Source organism: Pundamilia nyererei, unplaced genomic scaffold (assembly GCF_000239375.1).
Source record: "Pundamilia nyererei isolate P.nyererei 1_Seehausen unplaced genomic scaffold, PunNye1.0 scaffold00091, whole genome shotgun sequence".
In the NCBI taxonomy this organism is placed as follows: Eukaryota; Metazoa; Chordata; class Actinopteri; order Cichliformes; family Cichlidae; genus Pundamilia; species Pundamilia nyererei.
The window spans coordinates 2,171,239-2,194,993 of record NW_005187492.1 but is presented as its reverse complement, the minus strand read 5'-3'; the positions used below and the strand labels follow the sequence as shown (position 1 = coordinate 2,194,993).

Sequence of the window (23,755 nt, the reverse complement as noted above, 5' to 3'; positions counted from 1 at the left end):
CACACAATAAAAAACCCCATAAAATCTGCTTTTCTGTGATATTAATACACAGTAATGCATGCCATTACACCAGCCCTTAGCCTGACACATAACATCTTGGCTGAAGGAGTTGCCACCTGTCATCTGCCGACAGGTTTTAACGCACGCCAAACAGAACCGGCTCTGGCCGACTGCATGCGAATCAGTGAAATCAGCTGATGTAGTATTTAAACATAGATTTAGAGAGTTTGGGTGATTGCAGTGCATTAACTGAAAAACAAAATGATTCCATAATGACTGAAATATAGCGAAATATAGCACCACATTGTTGATCTGTTGAAACATAACTGACAGCTCATTTGAAATAGCTGGACTTTAATTTGCTTATTTTAAAAGGGTCAAAGCTTTTTAGTTCTACAAATGCGCAAACATAAACCCATCAGCCATTTCATTCAAGGTGCTGGAAAGATTCCTGGAACATTTTGGTCCATATTGACATGACGGTATCACACATTTGTCAGCTGCACATTCACGATGAGAATCGCGCGTTCCACCACATTCCAAAGATGCTCTGTTGGATTAAGACCTGGAGAGTGCCGAGCCCGTTTTAGTACAGTGAAATCAGTGTCATGCTCATGCTGAAAGGGACGGACATGGTCAGCAACAATACTTAGGTAATCTGTGGCATTTAAATGGCACTCAGTTGATACCGAGGTATCATCAGGAGTATCATTTTGCTTTAAAAATGCAGCCTGGTAAGTCACCTTCAAGTTTAAAAAATAAAAAATACTGTGAACACCAACAGATTTAAAGTCAGACACTCGCATGCACGGGTACAAAAAACACTGTTGAAGCTCAGATTTGCCTCAGAGGGACAGAATGAAAGACCACAGTGTAATAAGTCAACATTTTATTTTATCGAGTTACATGGTTTTGGTTCTGTAGCAACCTACCGTATTTATTTCTGATGAAGTGCAATTGTACTCAAGCCAGTTACATTTGAGAGCAATGACAGGCACACGTTTTGTGCAAATTTAACAGCATTGGAACGGCTCCTACATATACACAGCAAAAATACATGCCAGAGGAAAACAATACTAAATCAGTTTACATTGACAATAGTTAGGAAGACGTCCCTCAAAAAAGAAAGAAAAAAAACTTAGAGAAACAATGTCAAACCAAGCTAACACTTGAGATACACATTTCACCCGTAGCTCACATAAAGGAGGGAACATCTGAGAAACATTCGGCCTTTATCCGTCATCTGGCTCTGTGCACGAAAACCCTCAAATCTGTCCTCACAGACAACATATTTAATCAGAACGCAAACACTGTGCATCGCCATTTCAAACTAGTTATGCAGACATTACAAAACGAAAAGCCAAAAATCTGAGATAGACAAGAGGAAGCCTGCTTCTTGTTGCTTTGAAAAGTCCCAACTCTGAATGCTTTGTCCTTACCTCATGTCTGGCAGTACACTGGCAATGCAGAACTAAAGGCATTGTGGGGGTGATGCAACTTAAAAAGGTAGCCACAAAAGACGTCACAACCTGAAACACATGGGCGTTGGTAGCCTTGGTGGAGTCGGCTGCAGATGCTTCATCTAAACATTGTCCTAATGCTGCTTTATAGCAATTACTGGGACAAGACACACTTAGCCCAGGCCATTATTCACAAACTCAAAGGTTTAACAAAAATAATAATAAAACACACAAAAGTGTCCAAGAAGAGCTTCTGTTTGTCTCCTATATAACGTTTAAATAATCTGTGGTAAAACATGCAGGAACACAGGATTATAAGACTCGAGTCCGAGTAGTTGAGATGGGAAATTTGGGTAGCCAGTCTCTAGTGTTACAAGTCGTACATTACAGGTTAAGGTCTGTGTATGGGAGGCTTATCGGCCCCCATCGTTCTTCACAGTGAAAATTTAAGAGCGGTCGAACTGAAAATCCCTGCAAATGATTGCACTGACTTGTGTTGGGTCCAAAATGTGACATCTTTTCTGAACACGGCTGCAATAATTTCACTTCTGCTGTGGGTCTGTCTTAAATCCCAATTGAAAACAGTGGAGATACTGAATGGCGTGCATCTTCAAGCAACATAATTCCTTGGAAATTGGCAGCAGAGATAACAAACCCCATTATTTGTTTTCTTTATATGATCACAGGTTAATGTGGACGATGATTTGCTAAACCGGTGCACGCGGGATGGTTTTACCACCAAAATCAACATTGTCTCGTAACGGGGTCTGGCAATGCCACTTGAGAAGGAAAGCGGATGCACCACTACATTCTACAGCTTTCCTTTCACGTACAATCAAGGGCCACATTGAAATCTTTTACAACCTAGAATTTAACAGCATCAACAAAAACTACTTCCGTTGCATTCAAATGGCAACTATCAAAAAGTAAACTTACTGTAACATACATATTAAATAGTGTATAGTCCATGCAATTGCGCATGGCCGGTTTTGCATCGTTATGGTATGTCGTTATTAGTGTATGGGAGACATCAGCCACCAGTGCATTTCCGATTTAGGTTCAGGGAGAAAAACTCCTCAATACCCATCAGAAACTTCTCAGCCTGACTTGAAGAGCAAGATGGCCACCTGGCCCAGATAAAAGTAAATGAAATGCTTTGTCTCGTGGGTGACGTAGCTGCCGAAGTTCCTCCCGACAATGCAGTGCCAAGTGGGGTTGTACTTCTTGTCAAACTCCTGAAAAGAGTCAAGAGGACGACAGCAATCAGGGTCCAAGTTACTTTATATGGATTGGATGAATTTATATTGTATAGAGGTCATGCCCAACCTTAATTTTCCTGAAGGACTAATTAAAATATTATTAGTTACAATGACATTATAGCACATTTAATCCCTGCTTTTTTCTATATCAAACCAGTTTTAGTTTCAGTTAAAGCTATTCAATAAACTGGATAACTGTCTCCACACTGTGGTCCTCAGCAGGAACATGGGAGTTGTATGATCTGCAGCGGGAAATGCAAAAATAGTTGATAATCTGTAAGCACTAATTTGTTATTTAGATCATTTATTTAAACAAGTTTAACATTCATGCCAATATGCTGCAGGCAAGTGTGTATGAGAACTAGAAACAGACTTGCAAAAGCACACAAAAACCTGCTTAGCCAGGCTTTTCATAAGAAAAACATTATTACTACTATTGCTTTCCTTTTTCTTGTTACTTTGTGCATTAGCAGCCAACAGTTTGAAGTTTTTGTACTTCTTCTTAAAGCACTCTATAAAAGGTTTGAGTTCCACTCTTGTATTAGGAAATTGATGCACATAAAAACAAACAAATCAAAAGCTTTTTTTATTCTAGTTTATGTAATTTCGTGTAAGAGCATGTGCAGAGGGGGCCTTACAAACATTACCAATGGGCTAGAGTGGAAAGGACCAAGGACACATAACTTATTTACCATCAGTTTTAATGCATTTCTATTAGCCCCCTTCCCCTCCAGTATATTCTGGATTCAAATGTTATACTTCAAACCCTTCATTTTAAATCTTTAATAACTTATTTTTGCTTATTTTAATCTACTGATGTCCTATAAGTTAAGTTGAAGCCAGTTGACCAATTAAAATCATGTCCAGTTGACACATTAAAGTAAAACACACATTAATGAATCAATGATTGTATGTACAAACTGTATAGGTTTGTGCATAGTGACAAAAACTTTTGTATTAGTACTCAAGTACGATTATGCCTTCTAGTAAGAAGTCAGTGACTGCCATACAGTCTTCATGCTCTTGTGCTGCCACTTCTGACTAACTGTGCCATGTTTCACCAAATTCTAAAAATCCTGGAAACGCCCCTGCTTTGGAGGAAGGATTTTTAAACGTGCCAAATAAAAAGAAAACCCTGACTATGTCTTTGATCACGTGTCTCATCTCCACGCTGGGCAAAAATAGATGTGAGAATGTGTTAGTGTCTCAATTTGCTGATCATGCTCTGTCGGTGATAGCTCTGCTTGGATCCATCCAAGCACCCCCTCCTGTCTCACCTTCTTGATGTAGGCTGCAATGTCCTTCTCTATGTTGTACTTCTCCATGGCCTGGGTGGCACAGTCCACCGCGTCCTGCTGCATGTCCTCGGACATGTCTGCGTTCTTGATCACAGCTTTCCTGTCAGTCATGGTTGAGGATGCCTGCGGAGGAAGAAGGGAGCACGTTCACGCACGTACCGCACTGAAAATTAACACCGCACGTGGTGATGGGGACGGTTTAGGCCAGCCCGGATCATCGCAAACACCACAAGCAAAAAACTGGCCATTTGGCAAAGCGTTTCCCACCAATCCCACTCATCTGAATCTACAACTCGTGGCTGTGTATTTGTGCCCATATGTTTGATCAGACGTTGACTTGAGCGTTTGCAAAGATTGAGTACGAAACTTGATACAGGTGGAGTTAAATTACTTGGCAAAAATCACTTTCGGATTAAAGCAGCTTCTGCATCAGGAGGGCAAAAGTATCAAAATATGCCCACTCAAATATAGAATCCGCCAAAATACGCCAATACAACCTACATATCCAATCATTCAAAATGCAAAGAGGCATACAGGAACAGATCATCATGTAAGAACAAGAAAAATAACTCGAATCAGAAATATGTCAAGACATGAGAGTCAGTCTTTTTTCCCCCCCTCAGATTATGAAAAATATGCAACCCACCTTTTCTCGAGCCACCTGAAAACACTCCTTTCCAAAAATAAGTAGCCTATTTCACCCAGCCGGTGGGTAAGGTTAGGATGATGCTGCGGGTAATTGCTTTTTAAAGATTTACACAATAAGCATGTAGGTAGGTTGGCTCTCCGCTGTGCTCCAGCAGCTCCCCGCCCCTCTGCTGTATGCTGAACCCTGCCATTGGCTGGGCAGCAGCTTCCCCGTGTGTTGCAAGCGTTTTTCTCCAGCTCCTGTCTGCCGGCATCTTATTTCATCCCACAATGCATCATTCACGGTATACACCACCGACTGTGGGCTAAAAGGAAACGAGACCACGGCGCACGGCAGGCATCACTCGGCTGTGCGTAAAAGGCCCTTTCATCAGTCACCGTCACAGCTGAGGGACACGAGAGCTTTGAATAATGAACACGGGCAGGCTGCTGTGGTGGTGTTTCATGTCCACAGCTGCTGCTCTGCCTTTGTTTCCTAGCTCCATGGTTATCCTTAGTTGGTTTGGTTACAAACGTAAATGTAATGAGGGAGATCAAACAGGTTTATTTTATTAATGGTAAAGAATTCGTGCTTGGGTTTATGTTGGAAATAAAGACAAACTAAATGTCCTTGTTTCAAAGTGTTTTATTGAAAATGCTAAGAGGAAGAAAAAAAAGATTAAGCAAAATTAAAAACATACAAACTACACCCATGTGAAACCCCTTTCCCAACCTCCCCAATTTTAATTCCTTCATACCAGGCATCTACGACTCCATCCTTTGATCCAACTTCCTGGTCCTCAGTTTCGTTTTCTTCTAATAAAGCCATTATCCCTGAAAACCTTTAAAAGATAGGCAGGATGGGGGCCTAATAATAAAAAAAATGTTCTGAGACTCCCATTTGTTTGTTTTTTTCTTTGTTTTTTTTTTAAGTTCTGATATCAACTCATCTGAATCCTGGAAAACTGATCCCGTTCCGAGCATCCATCCTTGCCTATCCCTTCCCTAATCGATCCACTCATCCAGCTCCAAGGATTGGGATCCACTGAGCCACTCCTCCAATCAAAACCTTGAAATACCAGGAAGAAAATCAGAGGCAGACCGTTAGAATAAAATGTCAAGATTTGGGGGCCTATTTTTTGTTTTTTTTTTAAGCCATGTTGAAGCACTCATGTCAGATTCAGATTTTTAAATGCCACTGAGCACAAAAACAATCACTCCCTGAAAACATTTAAAGCAATGAGGATATTTAAGTGAGACACTTTGCATCAAAGTAGTGAATTCACTTTTTTCCCCCACATTTGACAGCAAAGATGTTACACTTACATCACAACACTTGATTTAGGACTGCTTATTCTGTCACAGGTCAGAAGTAGCATGTTAAAAACTGTATATATAACAAAGTACAGCACGTGGCTTTGTTAAAATGACATGCATGATACAGCAACCGATCAGAAACGTTCAATTTATGGAATATGAAGCGTACCATTGCCTCGACCTGATTGCTCCTAGATGTCCTATCCTGACCATACAAATGAAATGTTCTCCACAATGGTTTTATTCCAAATCACTTTAATCCTTCTCTTCAGATGTCTAAAGGAAGACACAAGGGTAAAATACAGTTAAGCATCGGGCTCCCCTTTCAAACAGCCCACCCCACATATCCAATGAGAAGCTTTTTTTTTTTTTAATATATAAGAAAAAAACAAAACAAAACCAAAAACAAAACTTTAAATTTTCAGTACTTGCAAAAACATTGAGTGAAGGTTATAAACAACTCAACATTTTTGAAGTTCGACACAGCACAACTTCTACTTTTGCAAAACTTTAGGACAGAAAAAAGGGAGCGAGAGGTGGAGAGAGAGGGGAGTGGGAGGGAGGGGGGAGAAGAAGGGACAAAGCTGCAGGAGACAGAGGGAAGGGTTGAAGCACGGGTGGGGGTGGTACAACTACATACCAAGATCATCCACAAGGACACCAGGACAAGAAAAAGGAGGGGGGGGGGAGAAATTAAAATCAATAGCTGACATCTGGAGAAACTCATAGGAGGTAAAAACAGGAGGGTATACATCAAAAGGAGCAAAACATCGACGGCAGAAAAGCTTAGGAACGGGAGCGAGAGCGGCTGTGACGGGGTGAGTAGCGGGGAGATCCTCTGCCACGACCACGGGAATTGCTGCGACTGCGGCTGGCGCTCCGACTGCGGCTCCTGCTCCGGCTGCCACGGCTGCGAGAGCGTGATCTTCCATAACTTGGGCTGCGGGGACCGTCTAATTTCACACGAATGTAAGCAGTCTCTCCCTGGCGGACACAAGAGAACTTGACATTGAAAAGGCATACATTCCTGCCTACGGTGGAAATGCCACAGATGGAATTAAGGGCTGGCTGTTGTTCTCGACACGTCACATTTCCTGACGTACTCACCTCAGCACAGCAAAGCATAGAACAATCATCCATGATGCTAAAAATCATACACATACCTCATGGGAGCGGAATTTGGTGTTGTCCAGCTTGCGAACGGCATAGGTCATGTCTTCTTTGCGCACAAATTCTACAACTCCAGTCCCGTCTCTGTAAACGTCGGCGTAGCACACGTCGCCTGCCTCACGCATGTGGTCCTTCAGGTCCTGCCAGCTGCCGCTCTGAGGGAGCCCTGAAAAACACCAACATTACGTCAACACACACAGTGAACCCTCCAGCTGTGTTTATGCGCACAAGGATGAATGTTTAAGAGCCCCAGAGCTGGTCTCTTTCAGATTTAGTCATTTAACACCAAGATACACTAAGATTTGCTGCTGCGTTAATAAGTAAAAGACATATTTTATTTAAAAATGTACTGGTTCTGAATACTTTCACATGTTTAGTGTGCACTGCAGCCAACTACCATGAGACTGTTTTCTTTTTATACAGATTAAGGGAAATTTTACTCTCTGGCCAGATCTACTCGATAAAAATAACAGCTCTCTGATGTCTGCTTTTTGTGACTGTCAACTTGTCCACTGAGAATTTACATCACAATCCACCCCCTTCTTGTTATACTTCAAAGCAGTATTACAGGAATGATTACTCGACCGTCAGTATTATCGAAGCCCTAGATGTAGATATCAGTGGCTGCCACCAATAAAGAAAATCACATTTATCCTTAAGAGTTTTTGAAGTTTTCTTACATCTAAAAATTTTTAGCACAACGGGCTACCTAACACATACACAGAAATATGAATTTACTACCCCAATCATGAAGTCAGGTCACTGGCTCCCAGTTCAATACATAACTACCTTTAAAATCTTTCACAAACATTTAACCGTTTGGCCCATCAGTATGTCTGACTGGCTTAGTGTCTATAACCCAGTTAGAAGTTTCAGGTAATCAGGTGCAGATCTTTTAAATGTTCATAAAATTAGACCCAATGATGCTGAGGGTGCCTTCAGTTATTGTTGTCCTGTTTTTTGCAACAAAGCCGCCAGCTGACCTGAGATCAAGTTCAACTGTGTCTACATCCAAAAACTTTTTATTCTGAGTGGTTTACACTTAACTGTGTGTTTGAAATGTAGTCTTATTCCCTTGTAAAGTTCTGTTGTTTTTTGAGGTTTTCTTGCATTAAATCACTGTAGAGCTATGCAATTTATTTTTAACTTGTAGTTAAGCACATCCAGTTGATGTGTAACATGCTATATAAACAAAACTGACAAAGAGAAATCACCATGTGTGTGAGAAAAATATTTAACCACTTGAAGTTATCAAATGGCCAGAAACAACAGCAATACATCATTTTGTCCCCATCTTAACTCTATCCAGGTAGATTGTGCTTACATGCAGTCACTGCCCAAAGGCTCATTGTGGTTGTGCAACAGCAAGTTTGCATAGGCAAATGCATTCAAAGACAGTCTTAAAACCGCTGAAACACTCTACAGGAGATTTTGTTTCCATAACATAAACACAAAAACTTTCATGTCTCTCAAAAACTACACTCACTATAATCATAAAAATAAAATAAGCCCCCCCCCCCCTTCAGACAGACAAATAACTGCCTGGCATTGCATATTTTTGGTTTGTTTACCTGACACAACGACTCTGTACTCAGATCGTCTGGAAGGGGGTCCATATCTGCCTCTGGGCGCTCCTCCGATCCCAAACCCTCCTCTGGATCCCCTGCCGCTCCGAGGAAACTCCACTCGCAGTCTGTAGCCGTCGTAGTCGTATCCATCACGTCCATAGACGGCATCATCAGCGTCCCTATTAAATAAAACAGTTTCGCCTTAGACATAAACAAATGCACGAACGAACAGGCTTGCAACACGCAAGCAGCCACGTTAGCGGCTAGCTTTATTACTTAACGTCTACTAATCCGCTTTGCAAATGCAACTGCAGCATTTTAGTCTCATGAAACTTGTTTCATGAAAGAAATATAACGATTGACCAAATTAACATGTAGCAAAGCGTAAAGCTGCGAGTGCTTTGACGCAAGTCGTCTGCAGCGAAGAAGTGAAGCGGGTGTATTAATCTCCAGCAACATGGACATTAATACCACAAAGGCACCAAGCGTCAGCGCAGGAAAAACGGGACACAGGCGTCTGCAAACCAAGTCGAAAGCGAAAGTAGCACGCGCGCACACACATACCAAATTTAATTACGGGAATAACAGAAAAAAACATCCAGGAAATAGTCTGAGCACTAAGCAACGCGTTAGCACACACACGAGTTTGTTAGCAACACAATGGGACCGCATCGGGCCTGGCGCGGCTAACCGTTAGCTTCTTACCTGGGGTCTTCGAATTCAATAAAGGCGAACGGGGGTCCCCCTCTCCGGTTCTTCAAGTCGATATCTCGAATCGTCCCATACTTGTAGAACACGTCTTCCACATCTTTTGTGCGTATATCTGGCGGGAGGTTTCCCACGTAAATTCGGCAGTCGTTGTTCCCAGCGGGGCCTCGCACAACACCCGACATCGCTGCTAACTCAAGCTAACAGTTCGCTGTTTCCAGGATTCTTTAACGCCTGCTGGTGATTAGGCCCCGAGCGCCTGCGAGTGGTCGAGGCAAAAAGAAAAACGAGAAAGCAATCAAACGAGCGCTGTTTTACGCTACACTGTGAAGGGTATTTACTGAGCAGACAATACTACCGACGAGGTGACTCCTACCCCAGCGCGTTTTTTTTAACCGAGCAGGGCATTCATCAACACCGGAAACACTACAGCCGAGTCTGACACATCCGCCTTAGAAAATAGTCCGACCATATCCAAAGCTAATAATGTTTTTGTTAATAACATTTGCCGTCAAATAATATATATTACAATATCATATAATGCAGATCTCTTATAATGCAAGACTTGCTATATTGGTATTATTTCTATATAATATAAGCATAAGCTAAATAATAAATGTTTTATAAATATAGACACTTACCAACAGGCTTATAATTTTGCTTCATTTTTACCAGTTGTTAATTCAAGAATATAATTAACATAATTTTTTCAATAATACAGCCCAGAATGGGGAAGAAAAGTGATTTATGTGATATTCAATGTCGCATGGTTGTTAGTGTATGACAGCCTGGTTTGCATACCTCAGAAACTGCCTTATGCTGGGATTTCCCCACACCACCACCCGTAGAGTCTATAGAGAATGGTCTCAAAACAAGAGAATATCCACTGAGCAACAGTTCTGTGAGCAAAAATGCCTTGTTAATGCCAGAGGTCAGAGGAGAATGGTCACACTGCTTTCAGCTGATAGAAAGGCAACAGTAACTTAACTTCCACTCATTACAACGAAGGTAATCAGAAGAGCATCTCTGAAGATAAAACAAATGAAATACTGAACAATAGATAATAGAAAATCGGAAAAATGTTGCCTTATCCGGATCCCCACCCAGTGGCCCCACCTGGCAAGACTTGCCCTATGTTGATAATAATGTAATAAGGTTGCAGAAAAGCTGCTGCCAATCCCTGGACAGACCACTAATCCTTTTTTTGTCTTTACTGAACAGGTTTGCGCTTAAAGCTAACTCCATTCTGGGAATATGAATCTTAAGCTTCTTCTGTCAGCTCTGCTGAGAATTATTAAAGCAATGGGTGGAATTTCAGCCAATCAACCAATCAATTAATCAATCAGTTAAAGCAGATTATTATTGATTTCAAAATCTTATTTGGTTTTCATATATACCTATTTTCAGTGACATCAACTTTAACAGTGGAAAATTAGGTAGGCACATCATTCTTTTCTTTCTCTCTTTTTTGCGATATTTTTCAACTATCCTATATTTGACAACAGCATAATAAAACTGGAAATTCTGTTTTTGGTGTATTTCTAGTGGCCCCATATGGCCACCCCTATGAAAGAAATTCTGGAGGCACCCTTGGTACCTAGGTCCAAGTTAAGAACAAAAGGAGTCTGTGTTTTTGAGGTTGTGGCTCCCAAGTTGTGGAACTCACTTCCAATGCACTTAAGATCTGTGGACACACCTGATACTTTTAAAAAGAAGCATAAAACCCACCTGTGGATTGCTTTTATTTAGTTTTAGTTTCTTTTTATACTGTCTTTGTTGTTGCATTTTATTTTATAGTCTAGAGCCCTTTGTGAAAATAGGGTAAAGCACTAGAAAGGTGCATAGGTGGGAACTAACAAAGTACAAATACTACATTACTGTACTGAAGTAGACTTTTCAGGTATTTGTACTTTATTTAAGTATTTATTTTTGTGACAACTTTTTACTTTTACTCCCTACATTTTAAAACAAATATCTGTACTGTCTACTTCGTACATTTTCAAAACAGACTCATTACTTTTAGTTCAGCGGTATCATTTATAGCTTTTTTTATAGCAGGCCGGAGGGAGTGCAGGAGTCCATTAGTTGTGTTTGCATTGCTTCAAAATGTAGCTAGCTCTAAAGAAAAGGAGGAAGCATGAAGTGAGTGACGTTTTTTTAACTGTCAGGTAATTTCAAATTCAACATTTCTATCAGCTCAACAAATATCAGCAAACACACTAACTGTTTGTGTGCAGTTAGTCACAGTATGTCTGGGAGCTGAAGGTGTATTAGCTAACTGCAAGCTAAAGGTGTATTCTCTTGCTGCTTGTGTACATACTGAGTACATTCATTAGAATTTAGATTCAAATATTTGTAATCTCATGTAGTAATATTATTATTATAGCACAAATAAATTAAATCCAGGGTCTTTCTGTGTGGAGTTTGCATGTTCTCCCCGTGTTTGCGTGGCTGCTCTTTAGATACTTTGGCTTCATCCCACGATCCAAAGACATGCAGTTAGTGGGGTTAGGTTAATTGAATGTGAACGTGAGTGGGAATGGTTGTCTGTCTCTATGTGTTAGCTCTGGGACAGACATGCGACCTGTCCAGGGTGTTTCATGTCTCTTGCCCTAATACAGCTGGGATAGGCTCCAGATATATATACTGATGTGTCAAAACATTATCAAGGGTACATCACACTGTTTTGAGTAAATTTGTTGTTAGTTTTTCTTATTTAAAAAAAAAGACTTGAACCGGGCTTGAAATGAAAAAAAAAATGTCCATAAATATTTGAATGTGACATTTTGAACTATTAGGAGTTACACGTATGTCAAACTACGGAATGGTGGAAATGAACTGTAACTGACAAAGAATATCACAGAAGCGCTCCAGCATCACGTGTCAGATGCCTTTTCTGGACATTTGACACATTAGATAACATATAGAATACCCTTAAATTACAGGGTTTGAAAGATGAAAAAAAAATGAAAACGAATTTTCTCCACATAGTGAATCAGTGTCTGTCGTCTTATAAAGAGCGTGACATACCATTAACCTTCATAAAACAAAAAAATCTCAATCAGACTTTACTAGAACACACTTTTATTGCCTAAATACTTACATTTGAAATATGTTTATTAGACATATAATGCTACTAAGAATGATAACACACATCAGCATGTGTTGTATATTACTTATTGAGCTGATTGTACTTCATACCTGGGGACTGTAGATGCAATTTAGCTTCAAGCTAATTCTCTTACAATATGTCTATTTGTGCATGTTCACTGCTAAACTAAATAAAGAAACTGAACTACACAAATCCACTTTCTCTGTCACACAAGCACAGAAGCTTCACATAACAACTTCTAAATAATAGATTGGGAGCTGTATCATATAGATTCAGCTTCTTTAACTATTTAGTTAACTGTGTTTTGAGTCGAACTAATATCATTACTGTGGAGCACATGTTAGGCTGGCATTGCAATATTAACTGCAGGATTTAAAGCTCTAGTCAAAGTACTGCTACAACACAAGTAAAGCATGAGCCTTTCATTCAGCACATGTGTTAGAAACACCCAAGGCCATGTTCTGATTGTTCTCATTTGTCAAGGCAAGATATTTCATTTAATATCATTATGTAGGCCAATATTCTGAAATAACCTAAGAAAATGCAGTACATCTCCTCTGTAATATATCTTGTTATGGTGTGGAAGAACACACTGCTAGTTAAAATGTTCTTTTTATACTCTTCAATATGCATGGCAGGAACCGTAAATGCGCTGGCCAGCCTCTCCATAGTTATCTCCACCGGTGTACTTTCCCTGACACGCCAGACTGTTCACCTGCAGATACAACAGAGAGCAAACAAGCAGAGAAACGTCATACAAATAGCAGCTGGTTCTTTTTTTTATGTGTGCATTAAAAAACGACTGGAAGCTACCTCTGCTCTCTTGATGAACTGTTCAGTGGCGGCTTTCTCGTTTTCTTTATGTCCTCTCCAGGCTCTGAGTGCAGACGCCTGCAGGGCTCGTCCGAAGGAGAACGTCAGGACCCAGGGTTTGGGCAGAGGGCAGTTGTTGATGGCATTAAGGTGGATAGAGGCCTCCTCTTCACTCTGACCTCCTGACAGAAAAGCAATACCTGTGGACGAAAACATGAATTTGTTCTGTTTGGTTTCTGCACACGTTTCTGTTTCTAAACCTCTAAATGAGAGCATCATTTTAACTTACCTGTCACAGCTGGGGGAACTGTGCGGCGCAGAGCAGTGAGGGTTGCCATTGCAACCTCCTCTGGGCTGTATTTGGTGGAGCAGCTGTGTCCAGGAGTGACCATGTTGGGTTTGAGCAGAGTGCCTTCGAGGTACACGTGGTGGTCTGACATGGCCTTGTACACTGCAGCCAGGACCTGCAACACAGACACTGTTTTACTAAAGAAGCAGCAGAGTGGTACAGAATGTCTGAAAAACCCATAAAAGTAACAGTGCATCCACTCCCTACCTTCTCAGTGACATACTGGCAGCGCTTCAGGTCATGATCACCATCAGGCAAAATCTCTGGCTCTATGACGGGCACGATGCCGTGCTGTTCAAGGAAAGATAGATGATCAAACACTGTATATGCATTAGATCACAGTGATGTGTGGATAAGCATTCAGGCTTTATGATTTGGAGTTCTGACCTGCTGGCAGATACTAGAGTAACGTGCAAGAACATTCGCGTTTTCTGTGATAGCCAGCTTTGATGGATTGACGTCACTAATTTTGAGCACACAGCGCCACTTTGCGAAGACAGCGCCGTCCTTTTTATACTGCGCACAACGCTCAGACAATCCATCCAGACCTGTGGAGAAGTGTAAAAAGTACAAAGAAAAAAACAGAGAAGGGAAATGTTCATAAATGGGAAATTGTGGTGATGAAATGGTTGATATCAGCAGCGGTCCAGTGTGAGTCGGACTGACCCTGTGTGGTGGTTTCTCCACAAGTTCCTGCCAGGGGAACAACACCTTTGTCAACCTGAAGAATGCAGACAATGATTTGAATCAAAATCCAAACCTATTATCATAAAAAGTTGATAACCTAAACAGATTGAATTCTAAGTGGTCAGACCTTGACCCCAACCAGGATTCCCCTGTCCCTGATCATTTTGACAAAGGGAACGCCATTATCAGAGTGTTGGTACAGGGTCTCGTGGAAGAAGATGACCCCTCCGATGCAGCTGTTGATGCGATCGTCCGCACTGAAGAGGATCTGCCGATACTGCCTGCGGTTCTCCTCCGTGTTCTCCACTCCGACTTGAGCCAGCCGCTTAGCCATACTGCCTGCAGTGGGTGTATTGTCAGTGACATTTAACTTACACTGGTGATAACTTACACTCTTTGATTGGATTGGACATAAGGTGTGCACTCACTAAATGTGCATGTTTAAAGAAGGAGCGCTACAGACCTACAGACTCATCTGCAGCCAGGATGCCCTTCCCTGGAGAAACTATGCGTAAAGCGGTCTCATGCAGCTCCCTCTTCTGAGCCTCGGAGAGCGTTGGGAACTGATGCGTCATCCTGAGTGACTGATTGTCTGAGCAGCCTTTGGAAGAAGATTTGACTGATTATTATTCAGTCATTAGCAGCTAAAAAGGGCAGACACTAAGGTGGAATCAAACAGAAAATTAGTCCAGTTTTATCTAGATTTAACACCCGTCCTCCTATCATCTGTCTACCTTAAAGATGTGAGAGCTTGTTTGATTTGCAGGATACAGTAACAGCAGATTGATCCATATTGGTACTTTTCCAATAATGAGCTTGTCTGCAGCTGTTTATAAAGCTTTGAGTGCATCGTTGTTTGGTAATGTGAAGAAAAGGTTTATCACTTTATAGCCCTTTAATAGTAAGTCCAGGCTTGGATGCCATTCAAATATTTTCTGATTTCCAGATGTGATTTTCACAGCACTAGGAAGAGGCTAATTAGGTGGGAAAAAACACAAGACCACAAAATCTTTAATCAGAGTCAGATAGGCAGTTAATCAAACACTGATAGCAGTGTAAAAAATATATGAAATTGTCAGAGCTGCTGCACAAATCTTCGAAATTTAATAAAATCTAAAGGCAGCTTGTATTTCAAGTTTGTGAAGACAGCATTAAAATCAGCTGAATATAAAAATAACAAGATAAAAGCTCTTACCTGAAATTAAAATGGGTCTCATCTACTGATGCGATGAACACTGATGGAGCCTCCCTGCCAGCTTTAGTTTGTATCCAGCTCAAGTGTGTCACACCTCACAAGCCAACACCCCTGGGCGGAGCGTGTACGCCCACCTTTGCCCCACATGAATAAAAAAAAATGTGATGATTCATTGTTCTATTTAAATATAGTGATTTTTTTTTTCAAATTCATTTAGCTTCATCTTTATCACATTGATATAGAATTTTTCAGATGGCCACACTCACTTTGACTCAGCAATGGTTAGAAACCTGGCGTTTTAAACTGGTTTACTTTATCTTTTACATGCAAATTGTTTTTTTAATGCTTCCCACATGTTCAGGTTGCTTGCAAAACACAAAATCATGTATTAAGTCAGAACCTTCTGTCCAATAAGGGCCTAAATGAGGCGTTTAACCACACCCCATGGTGTGCTATTTTTACTCTAATTAGTAAAAATGTGCCCTGAGGATGGCTTGAAATCTCCTGATAATTTGATCTTCACCCTCAAATTCTCAGGGGTGTTTGAGTCTCCGAGCAATTCGTGCACTCAGTGGCTTTTCCGCAGCGCTTTAAACTGTGAAGAAAATGATGGAAAGTTCCAGAAATAGAAATCATTTCCAGGTTCCAGTCAGTGTAAAAGTGGGCCAAAATGGGCCAAATCAGAAGGAAATTAGGTCAACTGGATCATTTCCACTATGAAGAGCAGGTTTTTCAACCATTTTTTTTTGCTTCTTTATTTTGTGTAATTGGCTTCTGTTTGAAAATGAAAAGTTTCAAATAATAATACTTTGAATAAAAATAATGTGTATGGTTTAAAAAGTTTAAAATGCAAACTTGAACGAAGCTTATCATCAGCCAGTCGGGATCATTTCATGGCTTTTGAATTTGATTGTGACTACTTGCGTGTCAATCTGTGTCTTTGTGCACATTTGCAGGATAAGCTGCAACTGATGTTTTCTGTTGTGTTCAGTTATGTAATGTTACTATTTGGTGAGAGTCTGTGGGATGGCCCTCCAGGATTTCAGGGGACTCCTCTCTTCACTATTGTGGGTCAGTGTGCCTCTAAAAGCAGATATGGGTCAATGGACTGCCTGCCACTATACAGCCACAACACAGGCATGGTGGACCTGTCTAAGACAAGGGCCTGAGAGGGAATTCAATGTCAGGAGGCAGTGGTGGGAGGAGCTGGTGCACTCCCATTCAGGAGATACAGTTTTAAATAGATTCATGACTTCAAGAAGTACAGCAATTATGTGTGGCTGCTTCCTCTGGGACCCTCGACTTTTTCTCTGTTACCTAATTAAAAGCATCTAATGATGATACTTTATCTGGTCCTCAATTTTCTGTCCTATTATTGGTTGTCCTCAGTGGGTTTGTGAGCACTCCTGTAAATAGGCCAACCCAAGGCTGCCTGAGATACCTGAGATAAGAAAAGTGCCCAACAGAAAATACAGCAGGCTCATTTATGTTTTTGTGCTAGTGCTGATATACAGAAATATAAAAGAAACCCTTTCAGGTTGGTGTTCCCTCATTTTTATTCTATAGAAGTAAAAACGTCCAACCTAAAAGAGAGCTGGGTCTTTACAGTGTATGTGACCTCTTTCTTGAACTGCCTGTCAACATAAAGTTCCCTGAGCAAGGCAGGCATGATGGTTCAGGGTGACCTGATCCAGTCCTAACTATAACTAATTAACTAACTATAAGTTTTAAGTCTAATCTTAAAATCCAGAAATGGTTGACTACACAGCAATGGGGAAAACAAGAAAAACATGGTCCACCATTAAACACAGAAATATAAAACCACCGTGTAGCTCTGTGGTCTTTAAACTGTTTCCAAAAAAAGTTAAGGCCCCGCAATTCTTTTATTAATCATTAACACACCCAGTTTAATCAGTGAAACAAAGGTCAGGAAGACAGTGTTCATTCAACTCAGTGTCACTCATTTGTTTTTCATCCCTGGTCGGTCCTTGTAGTAGCTCTACTCCCCCACCCATCATAGAGTATTAAGAAATAATAAACATAAATAAATGAATACTTGATTTAAAAAATTAAAACTTTATTTGCGCAATTGCATTTAAAAACAACAGACAATGTATATTAAACAACTGTTAGCAACAACATAAAATGATATACAGTTAATACAAGGACACATGTGTATAGAGACATCAAAACCTCACCTTCAACTACATCATGGGAGAGACATGCTGAAGTTTCAGTTAAAAATGCATAACATGGGGCGATCGTGGCTCAAGAGTTGGGCGTTCGCATTGTAATTGGAAGGTTGCCTGTTCGAGCCCCGGGTCAGACAGTCTCGGTCGTTGTGTCCTTGGGCAAGACACTTCACCTGTTGTTGCCTACTGGTGGTGGTCAGAGGGCCCCAGGATGGCTGTGGCTACAATGTAGCTTGCCATCACCACCGGGATGAATGTGAATGGGTGCATGACTGGATGTGTAAAGCGCTTTGGGGTCCAAATACAACTTTCAATTCCAAGAGGTAACATAAGTCTGTAGAGAAACAAGTCTGTTATGGAAATGCCATCACATGCAGAATTCATGTATCTAGTATCCTTAAAAACAGATCGATTTTTCGCTTTGCAAGTCTGCTCTGCAGCCGATTTTAGGTCCACACTGGCCAAAGTAGGAGACTTTGACTACCCTATGACTTCACTGGGACTCACGGGGGAGTGAAGGATTTGATCACAGTCAAAGTTATCAAAGTGATCCAATGAAAAGCCTCTTGCAGATTTGGCTGCCCAGTCGGGGTGCGTCCTAAGCTCCAGGATGAATTCAACCGGTGTCTTCTGGAGGATGTAAGGGTCGAATGAAGTGCCACGGAAGAACGTCTGCATCTTGAAACACTCCAGATTACGAAGGCGGTTCATCGGATTCTTGCACAAAAGCTACATCAGTATGGTGATAAAGAGATGAGTATGTCACTATAGCTCTAAGGTGGCACAAAGTAAAAAGAGCAGTGGATACTGACCTCAGTAAGGAGTAGGATCAGAGCAGAGCTGAACGTCTCAGGCACCACATAAGAAAAATCTCTGACCTTTGCCAGCATGCGACAGTGGTCTATTTCTGCCATTAGTGGAAACTACAAATAGAGAAACAAGTGGATTTAAAGCAAAAATAATCTGCACTTTCAGGCACTTTTCTACACACAGAGCTGTGAAATAGTGAGTTTAAGTGTCTTCACCTTTCCTGTCGCCAGTGAGAACAGCATAATCCCAAGAGACCACCAGTCAGCAGCATGGTTGTACGGACCCCCACTCAAGATTTCAGGAGCTGCTCACCCAAAACAGAGATCCACACATCCACATATATGTTTATATATATGTGTGTGCATAAAAGGAAAAAGTTAAATGCAGGGCAGAAAATACCTCTTAATAATAGAGCAAAAAGTAATAACATGCAGAGTACATTACAGGTGCATCCCATTCACAACTGGGTCAACTGAATCCAGGGGGAATGAAACGCAGGTGAGGCTCTCATGTTAATGTTAGTCATGGAAAACAATCACAGAGTATCTGTGGCACGACCACAAATCTCACCCATGTACTGGATCGTCCCACATATTGTGAAAGCTCGCCCTCCTCGTTTCAGGCGGCGAGACAGACCGAAATCAGACAGTCGAAGGTGACCTGAATAGAGGCAAAAAAACAAAGAGAGACTGATTTGTAGAAATAAAACCATAAATGTTTCCGTAAGAGGGGTCTTGAAGTTGTCAAGTTTCTATTAAAGAGATTTTAAGTTAGTGTCTTGGCAAAGCTCCTGAGCTGTGATGTCATGCTTATCTGCTGTTACCTGCATTGCATCTGTACTCATTTAACCATGATTTCTCTAAATACTTCAGTCTTAAAAGTGTATCATCAACAACTGCAGAAGAGCATTACCTTGATCATTTAACAGAATGTTCTCCATCTGAAAAAAAAAAAGCAGCAAAGCCATAACCATTAAAAGTTCTAAACACACACGTGTGGAAGTTACAAGAGTGATTAAAATGAAAAATATCATACTTTTATATCTCTGTGCATGATTCCTAAGTCATGTAGAAATCCTAGAAATAAATCAGAGACAGAGAGCAAGAATTAAATGACATTAATCTTTTTTTCAAAGAAAAAACTGTACTGTGCGCTCAAGCATAATTTCTGTGACAGTACAAGACATTTGATGAGCACTAACCTAGTGCGCTGCCCAGCTCTGCAGCAATGAGCCGAACCTCTTCCTCCCCAAAGTGGCCCCTCAGCAACCAACAAGTGTGCAGGTCACCAGTACTGCAGTAGTCACACACTGCAGAGGACCAGACACAAACATACTTCTCAGCACTTTGAAATTGGCAGCGTGGGTAAAGCAGATCACCAAAGGTGGAAATAAAAATAAAATAAAGCAATCTGCACGGAAACGTAAAGTAAAAGAAAACAAAAAATGATTTGTTCATCCCACTGTGGTTTAGGAAAGGAAGAAGTCAGGAAGAGGGTTAAGTCTAAAACACACATGCTCTTTGTTTTGTTAAACATCTTTTAGCCACTTCAGTAATCTTAACTGAAAAAAACCTGAATTTGTGACAACACTAGGTAAGCAAAGGTCACACAGCAGCTGGAGCCACAGAGGACAGTTTTACCCAGGACGCTCATTAGATGGCACTGCACCTCTTCACTATCCAGAGATTTTTTTTAGACTGCTTGGTTTTACAGTTGACAACTTTTTATTCTATGGGACCAAAGACGAGGAAAGGGGGAACTTCGCAGGAACAACAAAGGATAGCGGAAGAGGGGAGGGTCGAGCGGTGCCATCGTTTCTATTTATTAACTCACTAATGAAGAGATGGCGCTGCGTCTGCCAGCAGTCCTGCAGATTGTGGATAAAAGGGTGTTTGAGCTGCCGCTGCAATGCAACAGTCGACACACACAGATGAACAGTGAACATTTAGTGAGGGATGCACAGAGAGTTTCCTGCAGCGTGAGGACTACGGACTATGGACAGAAACTATGCCACACCACCTACTGTAATCCTTTAAGTGGACCTATTAAGTCGTTACTTATTTACTGTCTTAAACTGTAATAAATGATGCTCATATTATAGCAAAATTTTAAATACTGAAGTCAGTGTACAGTTCATCAGACTGGTCATCGATTTTTGCTGTGAGTTCTGAGAGTCCACCCACCTGATGACAAACCTTGTGTTTGTAAAGTACAGCCAATCAGAACAAAAGCTCCTGACAGTGGATAAACAGAAGTGGTGGAGCAAAGCTATGTATTAGACAGATAAGGATTATTTTGAATTGTGAGTCATGCTTTATGCGGCACTCTACAGTTTATTGTTAAAGTTAGATCATTACCACTTGTCCTGATCCTGATTCTTGCATCTTATTTTTCATATTTACCCTTAGCTTGGCTCCGGTCTTGTCTCTATCTCCTGCTCAGTCTGCCCAACAATGCACCCAGCCCTCTGGCTCAGCCATCAGCCTAGACGCCACCTCCGGCAACCCCAAGGCTCATTTCACCTTCGCTATTATTCATTAAAAATCAGCTTAATTTATTCCATTTCCCCTCAGCTGTATCTACACCTGGGTTTGCCTGTTTGCACTCCCTTTCTGGATAGTAGCATCCAAAGACTGCAATATGAAGCTGGAAATGAGCATAATTGGTCCACTTTTATCATCACATTTATAATTGTACATAGTTTGTGCTTTCCTATAATAACCATATAACTACTATTTGCATTAAATTTAGAAATGTTTGCTTGACATGAATACATTCCTTTCAGCAATGATATCCTCTCCAGTTTATGCTTTGAGAAGCTCTACTAAGAATATTGCATTTTGACCTATTAGTAAGTATTTATGGCCAGCACATAGACAGTTTATAGCACTCTATAATTCAGCTGTATGCAGATGTAATATTTGTTTATTGGCATAATAATTTCTCGTTTATCATTAGCCTCAGCATAGGGGTTCCTACAGGAGCTTAAATTCTGCCCATGTCTGTAAAAAACAATCTCTGCTACAATCCCTATTTACTTGTGTCATGGTTAAAAAAGCTGAACAAGTGACATAAACATTTATTTGATTATTTAATTTCAACTATTTGAATTTTGTTTCTATCAATGTTGTACCTGAATGATGACTTCCTCTTTTGACTGCTCCAGGACTCCGTGCTTCAATAACTCAGACTTTGGCAGAACCTGTATGACAACACAGGAAGAAAATTACACTAAAGATGTCCAAAAGTATCACATTTTTAACATCTTTAGTTAATACTGGATTGACCTTAACTGCATAGATCTTCTCTTTGGAAATATCTTTGACTTTTAGGATGGGTCCAAATGAGCCTTTAGCGATGAAGCCCAGGATCTGTAAACACAGAATTAGGCCCTGTTATCTTTCTGTTTCTCCTAAAGAACTTCTTCTCTTTGCGTCTTTAACTGGGTTGTGTTGTGGTCCGCAGTACCTGGAAATGATCAGGACATCTACGGTGAGGGAACTCGGGCAGAAAGACAGAGATAAAAGCCGCAGGAGTCGGGTCTGCGCCGGACGCCTCAGCGCCGTCCTCTGGAGGCAACAGGAGTCTGATGGGCTGCCTGCTGTCTGCTCCCACAGGGCGAGAAAATACAGCTGAGTGTCCGAGTCTATGAACGATGGAGACCCCCACGTTCGAGAGGAACCCGTGGCTGAATCGACGCTGAGCAGCCGGCCCCTCGCTCTAGATTTTAAAAGAAAAAATTATAATATATAATATATATTTACTATTCAGATTTTATTTATCCTCACTTTATGCTGATACCTCTGTACACGCGAATCTATTTTGCATACTGCATTTGTTTGAAACGTGTAACTGCAGAGTATAACTCTGTAATTAAATCTGATAACTATTTGGGAAACACTCCTTGGACACTTTATTAGGCCCAACTGGTCGTTAATGCAATCTAATCAACCAATCACGCGCCAGCAACTCAACACGTCTACGCATGTACACGTGGTCAAGATGATCTGCTGGTGAATGGAAATACTGCATATAGTTCTATTCAGTTGCAACTAAAATCAGTAATATTTAATAGTAATGAAAGTGTTTCTTCCACTCTCTGGACAACAGCAATATGTTTTGTAATACAGCCACATCACAATTATTGACAGCCGGTAGAACCAAAATTTGGCAAGGCAGGAAACCCACAAACGTATCTGTAGAGACTATAACAAAAGACTAAATAAATAAATATAAATAAAATCTGCAGGAAAGAAACATCTGTGTAGCCTTGGAGAGTTTGTGACTGAACACTGGAATAAGAAGGATGCATGACAGGAAGAACATCACCAGGACAGTAAAACAAGGAGGCGGCGCTGTGCGTTTGTGGGGGTGTTGTTGTTGTTTCTGGAAATGAATGATGAGCTGGCATCACGAACTCTGCACGACCTGTCCACAATGTGCAGACTGAGGCTTTGTAATCATGCTGACTTAGGTTTTGTTGAGATTTGAATGACGTAAAATACAGTGCGTTAGTGAGCTGAAAGCTTTTACACAGGAGGAATAATGTGAAATACACTGCAGTTATGCGTTTGACTTTATGAAATATTGATTTAAATAAAAGCTAAACTTTAAAGCCTCAAAAATAACTAAGAAATGCAGCGCTTGGTTAGGTTTTTAGTTGGCATCACTAACTAATGTTGGAGGTAAATGGGGTAGAAACATTTTGTAGCTCATAGATCATGACCCCCCACAAATAAATAAATAAAGAGACGATCTGAAGCTGATTTGAGCCACAGACTGAAGGTCTGTGTCCACTTGTGAGCTGATCGGTGCAGAAGAGACTTTCAAATACCACTGCCTTCATCTTCTCTTACAATAACCCCATCTAGGGGTCGCTACACGTGACGACTCCATATCTACAGCGTGTTAAAAGGTAAACAACTCCGATCTGCGCCTCATCATACTGACTCACCTTTCGGTTTTTACTGACCTCACCGCCCATCGCATCCTCAGAAACCGACAGACCCAAGTAATTCAATCAAAAACTAAATAAATAAAATATGTAAGACCACCACAAATCCAGCGTCTCGCCTCGCGTCTGTTCTCACTGTCAGCGTCGCACAGTTGCGTCTCGGCCATGACACCCACGTGTTCGCGGGAAGAGCGCTATTCCGCTCCAGTTACAGCTGTCAGATCAGTGATCGATCA

At 41.0% G+C, this 23,755-nt stretch overlaps 4 protein-coding genes across 8 annotated transcripts; all 4 read right to left on the bottom strand.

Annotated features, from left to right (window-relative positions):
• Positions 1–874: 874 nt before the first annotated feature.
• On the bottom strand, positions 875–4,931 carry dynll2a (dynein, light chain, LC8-type 2a). The gene is made up of 3 exons (XM_005739396.1): positions 4,664–4,931; positions 3,997–4,140; positions 875–2,695 (listed from the first exon to the last, which is right to left on the bottom strand). Exons 2-3 carry the CDS (start codon positions 4,126–4,128, stop codon positions 2,558–2,560), a joined length of 270 nt encoding a protein of 89 aa, XP_005739453.1. The 5' UTR covers positions 4,129–4,140; positions 4,664–4,931; the 3' UTR covers positions 875–2,557.
• A 600-nt stretch (positions 4,932–5,531) lies between these two features.
• On the bottom strand, positions 5,532–9,842 carry srsf1a (serine and arginine rich splicing factor 1a). Of its 2 annotated transcripts, XR_311898.1 has the most exons (5): positions 9,405–9,842; positions 8,703–8,878; positions 7,125–7,297; positions 6,131–6,945; positions 5,532–5,713 (listed from the first exon to the last, which is right to left on the bottom strand). XR_311898.1 is itself a non-coding variant. In XM_005739395.1 (4 exons), exons 1-4 carry the CDS (start codon positions 9,590–9,592, stop codon positions 6,748–6,750), a joined length of 735 nt encoding a protein of 244 aa, XP_005739452.1. In that variant the 5' UTR covers positions 9,593–9,842; the 3' UTR covers positions 5,834–6,747. The 2 variants fall into 2 exon arrangements, 1 of the variants encoding a protein (XP_005739452.1); XM_005739395.1 differs by lacking the exon at positions 5,532–5,713 and having other exon boundaries at positions 5,834–6,945.
• Positions 9,843–12,474: 2,632 nt separating this feature from the next.
• aldoca (aldolase C, fructose-bisphosphate, a) lies at positions 12,475–15,626 on the bottom strand. The gene is made up of 9 exons (XM_005739394.1): positions 15,564–15,626; positions 14,832–14,969; positions 14,496–14,707; positions 14,348–14,402; positions 14,069–14,229; positions 13,889–13,972; positions 13,622–13,796; positions 13,333–13,532; positions 12,475–13,234 (listed from the first exon to the last, which is right to left on the bottom strand). The coding sequence occupies exons 1-9, from the start codon at positions 15,583–15,585 to the stop codon at positions 13,142–13,144; spliced, it is 1,140 nt and encodes a 379-aa protein (XP_005739451.1). The 5' UTR covers positions 15,586–15,626; the 3' UTR covers positions 12,475–13,141.
• A 2,330-nt stretch (positions 15,627–17,956) lies between these two features.
• rskra (ribosomal protein S6 kinase related a) lies at positions 17,957–23,691 on the bottom strand. Of its 4 annotated transcripts, none has more exons than XM_005739390.1 (12): positions 23,520–23,691; positions 22,034–22,285; positions 21,853–21,936; positions 21,699–21,767; positions 20,399–20,468; positions 19,767–19,874; positions 19,601–19,641; positions 19,478–19,505; positions 19,136–19,225; positions 18,781–18,869; positions 18,568–18,678; positions 17,957–18,484 (listed from the first exon to the last, which is right to left on the bottom strand). In XM_005739390.1, exons 1-12 carry the CDS (start codon positions 23,547–23,549, stop codon positions 18,236–18,238), a joined length of 1,221 nt encoding a protein of 406 aa, XP_005739447.1. In that variant the 5' UTR covers positions 23,550–23,691; the 3' UTR covers positions 17,957–18,235. The 4 variants fall into 4 exon arrangements, with proteins under 4 accessions (XP_005739447.1, XP_005739449.1, XP_013767927.1 ...); XM_005739392.1 differs by having other exon boundaries at positions 20,399–20,432; XM_013912473.1 differs by having other exon boundaries at positions 21,859–21,936.
• Positions 23,692–23,755: the final 64 nt, after the last annotated feature.

Coding starts and splice junctions, on each gene's coding strand:
- dynll2a (XM_005739396.1), bottom strand. CDS start 4,128: ATGACTGACAGGAAAGCTGTGATCAAGAACGCAGACATGTCCGAGGAC. Junction 2,696..3,996: donor TTGCAGCCTACATCAAGAAG/GTGAGACAGGAG, acceptor GACTCTTTTCAG/GAGTTTGACAAGAAGTACAA.
- srsf1a (XM_005739395.1), bottom strand. CDS start 9,592: ATGTCGGGTGTTGTGCGAGGCCCCGCTGGGAACAACGACTGCCGAATT. Junction 7,298..8,702: donor GTACAGAGTCGTTGTGTCAG/GTAAACAAACCA, acceptor GGTGTTTTTCAG/GGCTCCCTCAGAGCGGCAGC. Junction 6,946..7,124: donor CCAAATTCCGCTCCCATGAG/GTATGTGTATGA, acceptor TGTGTCCGCCAG/GGAGAGACTGCTTACATTCG.
- aldoca (XM_005739394.1), bottom strand. CDS start 15,585: ATGAGACCCATTTTAATTTCAG. Junction 14,230..14,347: donor TGGAGAAACCACCACACAGG/GTCAGTCCGACT, acceptor ACTTCTCCACAG/GTCTGGATGGATTGTCTGAG. Junction 13,235..13,332: donor AGTTCATCAAGAGAGCAGAG/GTAGCTTCCAGT, acceptor TTGTATCTGCAG/GTGAACAGTCTGGCGTGTCA.
- rskra (XM_005739390.1), bottom strand. CDS start 23,549: ATGGGCGGTGAGGTCAGTAAAAACCGAAAG. Junction 21,937..22,033: donor GATGTCCTGATCATTTCCAG/GTACTGCGGACC, acceptor CTGTGTTTACAG/ATCCTGGGCTTCATCGCTAA. Junction 18,679..18,780: donor TCTCACTGGCGACAGGAAAG/GTGAAGACACTT, acceptor CTCTATTTGTAG/TTTCCACTAATGGCAGAAAT.